The sequence below is a fragment of the Crocuta crocuta genome, unplaced genomic scaffold (assembly GCF_008692635.1).
Source record: "Crocuta crocuta isolate KB4526 unplaced genomic scaffold, BGI_CrCroc_1.0 scaffold359, whole genome shotgun sequence".
NCBI lineage: Eukaryota > Metazoa > Chordata > Mammalia > Carnivora > Hyaenidae > Crocuta > Crocuta crocuta.
In genome coordinates, this window is record NW_027528877.1 from 1,335,530 (window position 1) to 1,349,506 (window position 13,977).

At 35.8% G+C, this 13,977-nt stretch overlaps 1 protein-coding gene across 4 annotated transcripts in view; it reads right to left on the reverse strand.

The window, feature by feature from the left end:
• Positions 1-1,264: 1,264 nt before the first annotated feature.
• The window catches only part of COBLL1 (cordon-bleu WH2 repeat protein like 1), a 158,253-nt gene continuing 145,540 nt past the window's right edge, over positions 1,265-13,977 (reverse strand). For all 4 annotated transcript variants that reach the window (XM_077756764.1, XM_077756765.1, XM_077756763.1 and 1 more), the window contains 3 exons: positions 10,528-12,098; positions 8,264-8,440; positions 1,265-2,517 (listed from right to left, as the gene is read on the reverse strand). In XM_077756764.1, coding sequence (XP_077612890.1) covers positions 2,431-2,517; positions 8,264-8,440; positions 10,528-12,098 — 1,835 coding nt within the window. In that variant the 3' untranslated portion in view covers positions 1,265-2,430. The remainder of the gene's footprint in view (positions 2,518-8,263; positions 8,441-10,527; positions 12,099-13,977) is intronic.

Here is a 13,977-nt window from a genome sequence, read left to right on the forward strand (position 1 = left end):
TGGTTTGTACATTTTGACTGTTGTACAGAGGTTATCATATGAATGTACTGTCAATGTCGAGTGCTGATTAGGACTCCTCTCTGCTGTTATACAGAGGCTGCCATGACGATTTCTGTTAATATCTACTTATGTACATCCGTAAGTACTTTTTAAAGGTAACATGGTAGTAAGTCTTTATTCGTTATTGTAAATTTGATGGTTGTGCCAGTGTATTTTCCCACCAGCAGTGAGAGTTCCACTGCTTTGCTGTCCTTGACAACACTTGCTATTTTGAAACTTACATTGTTGCTAATTTGATGGGTGTGATGTAGTACATCCTTATGTTTTTAACTAGAACTTCCTTCAGTAGTGAACAGTATTTTTCCCATATGTTTGCTGGCCTTTCAGATTTACTCTTGTAAGAAGTAGGTTTTCTGTGGAGCACCTGCATGGCTTATTGAGGTAAGCATCCAACTGTGACTCAGGTCATGATCTCAGGGCTGGCGAGTTCAAGCCTTGCATTGGGCTCTGTGCTGACAGCTCAGAGCCTGGAGCCTGCTTCAGATTCTGTGTCTCTGGCTCTCTCTGCCCCTCTCCTGCTTTCACTCTGCCTCTCCCTCTCTCTCAAATATAAACATTAAAAAAAATTTTTTTCAGCGTGTGTATATTTCTATTTTCATGAGTTTTAGGAACTTTTATAACTTTTATGTATATTAAAAATATTCTTGTGGCTTATGTTTTCACTTTTATAGTACTTAATGTACATATGTGTCTTAAATTTTAATATATTTAAATTTATGTCCTTAATGTCCCTCTGTGTCTTAAAATAAGTTTTCCCATGCCGAGGTCTAAAAAATGTTGAATATATTCACTTAAGTTTTAAAATATTACTTTTAAAAGGTTCTTTAATCCAACTCAAATATATTTGTTTGTGGTTTGAAGTAGGGATCCCAATTTATTTTTTTCCAAGTGGATAATCAAACTTTTTTAAGTCACTCCTTTCCCTACTGGTTTATAATAACATAACTTCAGTTTCCATATATTAGGGTCTCTTCAAGTCCGATTTGAGGAGGTAATAGCAACATTTAACATTTAATGTGTACCTGCCATGTATCAGGAACTAGTCTAAGCATTTTTGATGCTTAGATCATGCACTTTGGATGTATGGGCTCACTTGTTCACTAGAGAGCCCTGATGAATGACAGGTTTTCCTAAGACTTGTTCACCGGCTGATACAGATACGGTTGTCAGGTGAAATTCATAAATATGCTATTTGACACAAACCAAATATATAACTTGCTTTTATTACACAGGGGAAAAAAATCAACACATTTTCCAAAGAGGCAGACATCCCAAGAGCTTTAGTGAAAACCAACTTAACATCAACTTGTTTGACAAAGCTTTTAGAATATGTGAACAATTAGATTCTTAAAGTAGGACTAGAACATGAATGAGCTCTAGATCCCAGTACAGTTATAAGCCAACAAATTAGGCACTGTTTTGCTTAAGTTTTAGCTTTAATGTAAATATATATTAAGAATATTAGCATCTGAACTACATAATGACTTTATCATTTTACTTTAAAACAAAAATTTCTGGAACCTCAAAGTAGTCTTTGAAGTTTTCCAATATGAACATATACTAACCCCTAATCCTCACTACATATCAAATATGAAATAATTGTCACAATAGACCAACATTTTCATAAGATTTCTAAGGCTTCTGGCACATAAAATATATATCTGTGTGACAACGATGTCATGATTATATACAAAAAATATTTAAAAGGTTCCTTGTGCAATTTAAATTCTAAAGATTAAAAAAAGTTTCATGTTAATAAAATATTGAAATATTATGAGCTTCCCATAAATTTGACAGATTTTGTAATTACATAAAGAACACACAAGACTTGCACTCTAAGTGATTCATTTAAATGAATTGTCAAACCAAATATACTTATTTGATATTCTTAGATTTCTAGATCATACTTTCAGCCAAAACACACTTTAATATAACTTATAAACATTTCCAATTAAACTGTAACATTAAGGCAGAAAATGTCAGATCTACATTTGCCTACCTATTTATGTGTCACACAAATGCAAGTCTATGAATCTTAATTTATTCTTTTAAGTCACCAGTGTAAAGAATGTGTCAGTAAGTGAAATCAACAAAAGGTGACTATGTCTCATTTGAAAAAAATGAAAGTCATTAACACCTTGTCTTAAAGTTCTAAAGCAGCATATTCAGCTTTTAAGGCAAAAAAAGGCCAAAAATATTATAACTTATAAATTCTGTAATTCTTCTTTTGGCATTAAGAGCCACAGCACAAATTTTTACACTTTAATAGACAATATATTAGTGTACATCTGAATATACATTTGCCAACATTCTCCATCAGCATGATGTTCTGTGAAGTAGAGGTGGTTAAGTGCATTATGTCAGGCACATTTAACGGCCATCCTGGGCATCTGGGGACATGGAATGGCTGAGTCTTGACCTTCCATTCACAGATATTGTATTTGATGGAACAGTAACCTAAGAAAAAGAAACACGTTTTGTACCCATCAATTGAAAATGGACAGCTATCTAATTTTCAATTTTCAACAATTACATTTTAACTTCTATATAATTGTAAATGGTAATATTTAGTGTTTCATATTCAATAAATCACAATTAAGAATAAATGTTCACTCTACCATAAAATTAAAAATGAGAGTTATTATTTCCACAACAAACAAGTTAAATAATCCATTAACACATCTTAGTCTTCACAAAATTACAAAATCAACTCAAAGGACAAGAGTACAAACAGACTGCAGGCCAAGCTGTTGAAGAGCATTTTTTGCTAGATTAATTCTGGCTCCTCAAAAGAGCCTTGGAAAATGTAGAAAAATAAAGTGAATTCCACAAATCAAAGAATTCCATTGTACTGATGGTATACGTTACCTTGAAGTTCCCCTCCCAGGTACCCCTTATTAATAAGGAAATACAGCTTTGGTTTTTAAAAATGCTATCGTCTGAAGGGCTACAGAAGTCAAATCTAAGAGTGTTATGCCAAAACAATTGCAGAATGAAAAGTAGTTTTCTTCCTCCCAATAAATAAACTCCTAAATTCCAAAATTCTATGGCAAAGTCTCCTATTTACGAATGGTAAGTGAAGGAAATCCACTTAAGAATTTCTTAGAAGAATATTTAAAAAAAATCATCTGGATTCTGGGTAGTTAATAGATAAAATATTTTGAAATACTATACATAATATGTGACAATATTTTAAGAAAACTAGTTAATGTCTAGATTGTAATTTGACTAGTTTAAATTTTTAACCAAACATTATCATCTTCTCACAAGAGAAGTGAAGTACAAAAGGCCACAGATTTTGCCTTGCATCAGAGTAACTTCCTAAAAAGGAAAATAAAATGGGCAAATTCAGTTCGGATTTGATTTCCCTGTGCTTCATTCATAGCCTTTTACAAAACAAAGATTGGTCATCGAAATGAATCAACTTTCTTCATGGTCTTATGAACCCAGGATGGAGTAGAGTGGTTGACATCAAAACAGCTAAAAGAAAAGTTGCACCAGGGGAAGGAAAAGTCCTGCATCTTGGTTAGTATTCACGTGGGATTCCTTTCCAAAAATAGCCAACAAACAAGAGACAGGTAATGACTTTTGATTATGTAACTTTGGTATGAAAACTTTCAGTGTGTAGGGATTATTTTTGTAATTATTGCTAAAATTGCAGTGGTCATAATTCTTTGTAAGGAAAAAAGAGACGTTTCAAGTATTTAAAAAACATACTGATGACTAATACAAATAAAAAATGTTTATTGTAGCACCATTTATAGAGTGAAAAAACCAAAATCTAGTTACATATCCACCAATAAGGAGCAAATAAACTATGGTTCATTCATATAGTCAAATACTCCATAGTCTTAAGAAGAATTGTGTGTGTGTGTGTGTGTGTATAATAAGATGGAAAACTTCAAAGAGATATTTATGGTGGTTTAAAGACGATTTTATTTTTGCACAGAAAAATTAAATGTTTATATACTACAAAAGTGGTCTGGAAGGTTTCACTGTAATCTATCACGAGCAATTATTTTAGGGGGAAAACGGTATTTCATTTGATATTTAAAAATTTGTATACTAAACTCTCAAGCATGAGAAGACATTATTATAGACTAGTGTATAAATTCTGTGAGGTCAGAAACCTTATTTTAATGCCACACTATATGCATGTTTATTTTAGTGCCTCACATGGTGTAGATCAATAAATATTTCTTGAATAGAATATGGTAACTTTTTATAAACATAAAGTAAAAGAGTATTGCTTGAAATTTTTGAATGAACATATACTTAACAATAAAGATATTTTTAAAGATTAAAAACTTTCAAGCATTAAAGAATTTTCTGATATGAGCATCTAGTGTTTGTCTCAACTTTAAGTTTAAAGAAATATCAGGAATATTCTCATAGCTTTCTTATTCTCGTAAGGAGCACTCTCTATAAAACTCTCATTTATTAATATATGTATGGAAAGAACTGCCAACCTTAAGTTCTTGGATTGTACATATTTCCAAACAAGGAAATATGAATAAAAAGCAGACCAATTAAACAAATATGCTAGCAAGATTATGGGTGACGCACCCAGTTTTTTTTTCTTCCAGGTTTTTATGGAGCCAAAGATAAATTTCACATTCTAAGGAAATGGTTAATATCAACTACTAAATACCATTTGTCCGTTTATTTTCATAAACCTATTTTAAAAACCTATATTCTACTTGTAACGGTGTAACAGCCTTTAGTAACTGAAGTATTAACAGGAACCAAAAGTAGCCAGAAAATTCTTGTATCAGCACAAGTAACTGATCAGAGTTTACTTAATCTCTTATTCTCTGAAAAAAACTTGCTGATTCACATATAAATCTTAACGCCAAATGCGTTTTATAAAACAGTGAACTAGATTTATTAAAACTTTATATGAAGACAAGACAGAACTCTGACTACACGGAGGTCAAATAGGGGTAAGGTGTGGAAAAAATCTTAAGCAATATGAAAAAAACATGGCATGTTCATGACTACATTTACACTAGAGCAGTCAACTAGATAATTGTTCTAATGTGAACCAATTATTATAATGAAGGCTAATTATTCGGGTAAGAACCAGAGCCAGAAGGCAGGTTGGTACCTGGAGTTAAACTGAACATTTGGGTGCCAGAATATAGGCAAACCTGGAGCCAACTTTCTGATGAACAATCTAAGCCCACTGTCAAAATCACTGAAGATTTTATTTGGCACTATAACTGTTGTTCTATAAAAGAAATGTTAGAATTTAAAACAAACCAGGAGAAATGTTCAGTACAGGATAGAAATATGGGACTTAAGCAAATATCACAAGGAATTAAAGCCTTCTGGTGTCCATTTTTACTTCCTTTTACAATATAATTTTTGAAATACAATACATGCACAGCAAAGTGCACTGAACTTCAATAAACAAACCAATGGAAACAAACACAAACATATATATAATCTACCACCCGGGCAAAGAGAATAGCTCCAGCTCCCTACTGATCTTGTCTTTATTTAAAATGTTGACATTTTCTTTATCACACGATTTTGCTTTCATTTAGGCATTAAAAAATCTTGCATTAAGATAACATTTATCTTGATTACTTAGTTTTTTTAGTTTCCTCTTAAATTGTGTTGCCTGTCCTCCTACAAACCCCCAGCAATGCCCTTTCTTTCCCTGTGGAAGTAACCCTATCATGATTTCTATAATTACTTCCTTGCTTTTAAAAATAATTGCCACCTACGCATGCATCACTAAATAAAATAATTTAGTGATGCATGCCGTCAAACTTTACACATATATATATTTTAATACGTCTTGCCCATGTTGTGGTTAGGTGTATTTTGGCCAATTTATTGCTGTTTGATAATCCATTCTTTGAATATACTAATGATTCTGTTTTTGGATATTAACATATTTATTTGGAGCTATTACAAACAATATTTCATGAATATTCTTGTGTGTCCTGGTATACAACACACACCTTTTTAGGGTATAATTAGAAGTGAAAATCCTGATCATAGTGTGTGGATACTGTGAACTTCATGAGACCCTGTGTCCCTTTTTAGCACAAAAAAATGGATTATGTAAGGAATTTTCATTAAACAAATTTAGGAACTGGCGCTATAAAACCTCAGGGCTATTGATAATCTCCTACTGAAAGAGATAATATTTAGACTTCTTGGAACCTCAAGTAATGACTTATAAACAGGATACAATTATAGGATCATCATTTAGGGCCTGCTTTCTATGCTGATTCACATCCAGCTCATTCTGGAAGCAAGGAGAGTTTTATAAGTGAAGAGACTGCCAACTTAGAGCCTGTAACACAAGCACACAGCTGCCTGCCTGTATCGTTCTGTTGGCCTAAAAGACATTCCCAACTTAATGCACTGTGTTCTGCAGTTAGTCCAATTATCCACTGACTTAGGAAAAGACACTGCAGTTATGTTCTGTATAGCTACTTGGTTCTCCTGTGGACCTGATGTGTCATGTTTCTGAGTCCCAGGCTGTGAACACCCAGAAGGCAGAGGCTTCATTTTATGTATCCCCAGTAGCTAGGACAATGTTTAGTACTTTTGTGCTTAAAAAATGCTTATTATCAAGTTTATTGGATTCAGAAAGCTTTACATTTTTTTAATGCTTATTTCTTTTTGAGAGAGACAGAGAGAGAGAGCTCTGAGAGAAAGGGAGACCCAGACTCTGAAGCAGGCTCCAGGCTCTGAACTGTCAGCACAGAGCCTGACACGGGGCTTGAATTCACAAACTGCGAGATCATGACCTGAGCTGAAGTTGGATGCTTAACTGACTGAGCCACCCAGGCACCCAGAATTGAGAAAGCTTTAGAAACCAAACCTTAATTTACAAAATTAGAAAGAGAACTATTTTCTTAAGTGAGGATGTACAATTTATTTGCATGGGCATATTTCCCCACAAAAATATAAATGTCATGACCCGTGAAATACCAGTTGCAGTATTCAAAACCACCATTCCTTTTTCCTGCCTGGCACCCAAATTCAGATTCTACAAATACTTGACAAAATTCAAACCTAATCTGAATTATTCCTTCATGTTTCCTCCACTCCTGACAGCAGGCAATATTTTGCCCTGTCTCCTTGTCTGCCCAGATGGGAGCGCCCAGCCCTCCGTGAAAACAGCCGTCACTCATGGCTCCACTGAAACACACTGAGGAAAATGGGGAGCGCAGACAGGGCTGGCCGTGGAGATGTGCCCGAGATGCCCTCCCCTTTTCTTTCTCTCTTTGCAACATTCCTGTCCCTTCACAGATTTCGTTTCTGTTGAGCTCAGTGCTGTGCTCAACAAGTCTCTTACTCTTCTCTAAATAACCTCTAAAGTGATTAGAGAAGGAATTCACAAAACGAAATGCCTAGGGAGTCAGGAGAATAATGAGCACTTTCTTGTCTTGAGGAACCTGCAACCAAGATAACTAAGGGGAGAACAAGGAAGACATTTAGGGAGACTACAGCCTCTGGGAAGTCCAAGTTTTGGTGCCAGGCTCCAGGCTTCACCGTGCAGGTCTTCTTTGAGTGGCTGAAAGTGACGGAGGAAACTCACCTACAAATAATTCTCTCTGACGTCTCTTTGGCATTTGCCCCCCAAAGAAGCATACCTCCCTTCCTGAAGTTCTACAGCTTAGGAAGGAGGAGCTGGCCACTATGGCAGGGCCTTAGCTGACTAGACTTTCTGCATTCAATGTCCTCTAAATTCCCTAGATTCTCCCTACATTTTGTGTTTAACCTATAAAGCCACCTGGCCCCCGGCTCAATCTCCCACATATGGTAGCTGACTTGGGTCATCGTGGGGCAAGGACTGAAAACCTGCACATTCCTATTGCTAGTGCAGCTTTTCTGGAATAAGGAGGGATTTTCTTTCTGAAGAATTTTTACTATGCTAATATAATTTATTAAAAGTAAGAGTCCAGGGTACTTTCTATATATAGTTATATAATAATGAGCAAAACCCTTGTTCCGCACCTGGCCCATGTTGTGGAAAATAGACCGGACATATTTTTAAGTATGTGTAAGACTCTGGACTCTTTCAGCTTATACTTCAAAAATGACCCTTGACATCAAAGAGCAACTTCTGGCATCCTCCCTATTCAGATGCAAGAGCCAGAAAACAATCTCCCCTAAGTATTAGTTTGACAATGTTGAAAATAAGCCCACGGTCACCCATCTGATAAAGAAAACTTACCCTTTTCAATCTGGCAGCAGCCTCTCCAGAACGGATTGCAGTCAGCAAACTCTGTCGGATCTGTTCTGGGTCAGAGCTTTGGAATGTTAAAGAACTTTGTCTCTTAAGAATGAATGATGGGCAGTCAGTTGGAGATGGTATTTGGGAATTCTGCTCATTATATGCAGAGTTATTTCCCTATAAAAATAAATGCAAAATATTTATATGAATACCAAGTGAAGAATGGGCCACTAAGAAAATTCATCATCAGTATATTCTTAAAGAATCACTCTTTGCCAAAGTGGGGTTTTAAACATAGTCCTGATTCCTTCCCCTGTGAGTTATCTCTGCTGCCCATGCTCAGTTGGAAGATTAGAGTATTACCTTTACTTCTCTTCAACTTATGAGGCTAAGGAAGAAAAGTGGTCCCTCTCTTGTTTTATGAATACACTGGTAATTTTACTGTCCTTAAGTCAAAAAAATGCTGATTTCGCCAATGGAGTTGGCCAGAAGAGCCAAATAATGATTAAAAAAAAAAACAAACAAAAAACCAGAGGCTAAAAAGTAACACATTTTTATTGTTACAACACATCAGGTTTCAAATTATTTCTGCCAGTACAAAATGGAAAAACTGACAATTTTATATTGTTTGAATCTATCATACCTTCTAATAAAAGAATATTAAGGACTATGCTACATGTAACAGCTTATCTTGTGTTAATGCAAGTCACAGGGGCTAATTGATGACCGTGTTTTCTTTATTTTGCCCATGGACTAAAAAATATTAGGAATTTTCAAGTTTAAGAATCAAACTTTAATTAAGCTTAGGAAAGAATATTTAGCAACTGATTTAACTGGGAACTATTATCAAATAATCTTAAACATGTCTTTTTTATGCTGCCAAATATCTTTACAAAAGATGAGCTAAACAGAGCTTGGGCAATGACTCAAAAACTGTATTATCTAAATCAAGCTTCTGTTGTTTAGGATTGGTATTCCAATCTAAGAAGAAACACAGGCTTTGTTCCCAAGTAAGAATTAATCTCTAGATCATACATCTCTTCCTGACATTATATCAAAGCTAAGAAACATAAATGTGAAATATATGAAGAAATATTCTTCAAGATGAATACTGCTTTGAAATTATGGAAAAAATCTTTACGTGGCAATATGGTTAATGTTCGGTTACTCTAGGAATGTTTGAAAAAGTAATATGAAATACTTCTGGAACGGTCACACAAATCTGAAAGTATCTTTAAACACTATCAGGGTAAAAGTACACAAAATATTTTTTTAAAAAATTGCATGGGGATTATCATAATTCATACTGTAAGTTTCATCCTTTCCTTTGACTATATTATTTGCACCTAGCAAATTATAAGACTTAGCTGGCCAAACACTAAGTCAATAAATGCCCTTTTATGTAAATTAGTAAGGTTAGATAATGCTAGTCAACATACATGTAACTGAAAAAGTTGACACTAAGTTCACAAAAATGCGAAATTAAGAAAATTACATTTTGAAATTGTAAATTCTGGTTTCAATTTAAATTATATGCATCAATGTTCCGTAATTTAGGTTGAATGTATATGATAGAAAATGTATAGCTGAGAAGTACTTGGTTATTTTATCTAGTCTTAACTGTTTATGTTTCTAAATAATTAAAACTATTTTGCTATCATGTAGAATTAGAAAAGAAACCAGAACATCCAGAAAAGTTATAAACAAATTGAGACAAGCAAAACACAGGAAAATAGAATCAGAACTATTAACTAGTACAATATACAAATGTATGGCAAAGAAAATTTAAATTAAAATAGGGCATCTGGGTGACTGTGTTAGTTAAGCATCTGACTTTGGCTCAGATCGTCATGATCTCACTGTTCTTGCAGGCTCTGTGCTGACAACTCAGAGCCTGAAGTGTCCTTTGCATTCTGTGTCTCCTTCTCTCTCTGCTCCTCCCCCACTCACATTCTGTCCCTCTCTCTCAAAAATAAACATTAAAAAAAAATTTGTAAAGAAATTTTTAAAAATTAACATATTTGCTAATGATACAATTATTTAATGACTGTATAGTAATACCCAATCAAGTTATATGAATTATAATAATCCTGAGAGTAAATAATCAGATTTCTGTATTACTACTCTTTTTTCCCTATGGTAGCTTGCCATTAGATTAATATGAATTCGGAGTTAAGTAACACACAAATATACCAACATGCTTGTTAACCCCCATCTAAACCATGTTGTATAAGAGCCCCTGATTTTTAAAAAGGTCATGTTACCTTATCACTCACAAATAGTTGTGGGATGCCCACAAATTTATTTAGAGAAGGAACCTTCCCTTCTTCTGTGTCAGGTGGAGGCTGGACGGCCACACCCTCACTGTGTGACACCGGGCGCACTTTGCTGAGAGACTGTGACCGTTTGACTACAGCAAGGGCAAACGGTGAGGGCGCAGAGCTCGAGTAAGGTCTCGGGGCACCAAAAGTTTTCAAAGTTTTCAGATTTAGTGCTGCTAATTGACTCGAAGGAAGAGAAGTAGGTCTCAGAGCTATGGGAGGGGGAGGGCTCTCACTAGGCTTCTGGAGGCTGATGTTATCAGCTGCTTTAATCTGGTGCTGTGGGGGAGACTGCGTTATTTTACTTAAGGGAGAAAGAGTTTGTTCTGCAGGAGGTATCGCATCCCTTTCCCCCTCTTTCTTTCTTAGTTCTTTTGGAGGAGGGTTAGGGGCCACGTGGACACCCTTGGCAGCGGCAGATGTCACATAGTGACCTGAAACTCTTTTTTGCATCTGTAGGAAAAAAGAACTTGGTTTAGTCTGGGGATTTGAAACCCGAGATTTAATTTTTGACTCCAAAATATTGTTTATATCGTCCAAATTAGGCACAAAAGGAACTGTGCCAGTGTCCCTTGTCATTCTGGGAGTAGGTAGCAGAGGACTCCCCATGGCAACGCGGGGTGAGCTCTCCACACTGTGCACCTGGTGCTCAGTTCTTGGGCTAGGCTGCAGTTTAAGGTCTGCCTGTGGCTCCTTTGGGCTGTCGGATACAAGATCTTCTGTTTGGATTGCAGTTTCTTTTGCATTCTCACCAGTGTGCTTTTTCCCTAAAGTATGTATCTTGTGATCATCTTTATACCCAGGGGTTTCTGATTCCCAATTCTTCAGTATCTCCAGGGACTTGGGAGGCACTATTTTATAAGTAGTCATTCCAATTTTGGGTATGTATTCTCTTGTGATTTCATTTGAAGGTTTTGGCTTGGAATCATAGTCTTGTCTATAAAGTGGATAATCCTTTGTATAAGAAATAGTTGAGTTTTTATCAATCCCATCTACAGGAGGCAAAAGGTCCTCATTACCATGTGCACAAATTGGATCTTTTACAGTGAGTTGGTTCTCTGAATGCACGTTTAGGGGGCCCTGACTCCTGAATTTCCTTGAGGCATCTATAGCAGAATCTTGGAGGCTTAGAGATGAGTGTTGAGTCGATTTATTGTTACTTGGAGTTTGCACGCTTTCATCAGCTGTGAAATTAGACAATTTATGATCTTGGTGATGCCCCTCAAAACTGTCAGAGGAAGGGGTGGTCTGAATTGCTGCATCTTGCATTTTTGTCTTTTCCTCACTGGGTTGATTCAGTTTTGGGTCTGGTATTAACAATGCAGCTAGAGGACTTTCCTTGTAACTTTCAGCAGTATCAGTTTTATGTGCCTGATAGTTTGATAGTCTGTCAACTCCCATGTCCACACTGTTATTTTTGGCAACACCTCCCACATTGGTTTCTGTTATCCTCACTCCATTTTTCATATTCTCTTCTGTGTTTATAGGGATGACAATTATTTCATTTTGATCTCCTAAAGGAAAAAAAAAATATTGTCAAGTTAAATGTATGAAAAAAGCGGAAAAAAAGCCTCAAGTTTCCAAATGCCTGCCTCCCCCAAACTGAAATAGGTTGGTTTGAATTATACAGGCAATGTTCAGCTCACTGATTATACAAAATCAAGTAATAGCATTAGGGGGAAAAAAGCATGGGCTTTGGTACCATAGAAATCCCAGACTGGAACCCGGCTTGACTGACTACAGTCTGTGTGGCAACAGCATGTTAGCTAACCCCTTCGAGCCTCAGTTTGTTCTCATGTAAAAAGGTAAAAATATGTATTACATTTAAACATCATTTATATAACATGCCAAATAGGAGAGGATATTCCCCAGAACAAGCATTCCATAGAAGACAGCTACGTTTCTCCTGATAGGTAAACTTCATATTTCAGTTATATTACGAATGAATGACAAAAGAAATTGACAAATTTCAAGAATACGTTTTTCCTCCTTTGTCCCCCTATTTTGATTCTGTCGTTTCTATAACCCCTAGCGTATATATATTTCACACTCTACATCAAAAGGGAAATAATCCCATTGAATATTATCAGTTTTAATTAAGGCAAACAACAGAAACATGACCTTTAAGAAGTGAAGTAAAAACAAAATCTAAGTTGACTGTCTTGGTAATTAGGTGTCCTTGCTAAAGACTTTGATTTTAGTCATAATATGGGGTATTTCAACTACATAAAAACAATCCTTTTGGTTTTGATTTTTCTCCGAGGGAAAGGATACCTATTCTCATGTCAGAGTCCAAGTAGAGAAAACAGCCTTCTTCTTCCCTGCACTACTTTTCCTCTTACTTCTCATTCACATCTCCTGAAAGCAAAAATTACTTGCTAGTGTCCAGGTTAACAAGCAACAGTTGCCAGACAGCAACACAATGGCAAAGCATTGGAATGAGGCAGCTGGAAGGAGACACAGGTTTATGAGTGTGTACTCTGTGTCTGGTCCTCAGGGAAATGGTTTCTATACTGGGCTCCTGCAGTCAAACGCCCAGAAGAATCACTTCTCCCCAATGACCGACTAGCCCTCATCTCCAAAATCGTTACTGCTTTTCTTTTCCAGATATGGTAGTTCACACAAGTGAAATGTGAGCCTTGGAAGTCAAATCGTGAAAGGATGTCAAGTATTTCTCTATAGTTGTATTATCACTCACTTTTACTTGTAAGATAAAGAACAATTTCACTGCCTAAAATGTCATAAGCTATTTTGAATAGTTCTGTTAAAAAATAAAAATATGCATGCAAAAAAATATCACGTTGCCAGGTAAATTTGTATATTTTAAGCTTATTTATGTATGGGAAGGGGGGAAGAACAGAGAGGCAAAGAGGGAGAGAGAATTCTGAGCAGGCTCCACGCTGTCAACACAGAGCCTGGTATGAGGCTTGAAAATACAAACTGTGAGATCGTGACTTGTGCTGAAACCAAGAGCTCGACACCTAACAGACTGAGCCATGCAGATGCTCCTGTATACACAGAATTTAAAAACATACCTTCATATTGGGGCGACTGGGTGGCTCAGTCAGTTAACCATCCAACGCTCGATTTCAAGTCAGGTCATGATCTTGTGGTTTGCGGGTTTGAGTCTACTTGGAATTCTCTCTCTCCCCCTCTTGCTCTCTGCCTGCTGTCACCCCCCCACCCAGCTTTCTCTCAAAATAAATAAACTTAAAAAAAAAAATACCTTCATATTTGTACACCCTACCTAACTGCATGATTTTTTGGTCATGGTAGTAAGATTTTCTATTATGTTGCAAGGTTCTTGTATTAAATATATAATTTTTAAATGGAATTCATTTTTAGTCTTCCTAAAAAATGCAACTGGTTATCAGAATATTTATTGTTTATACA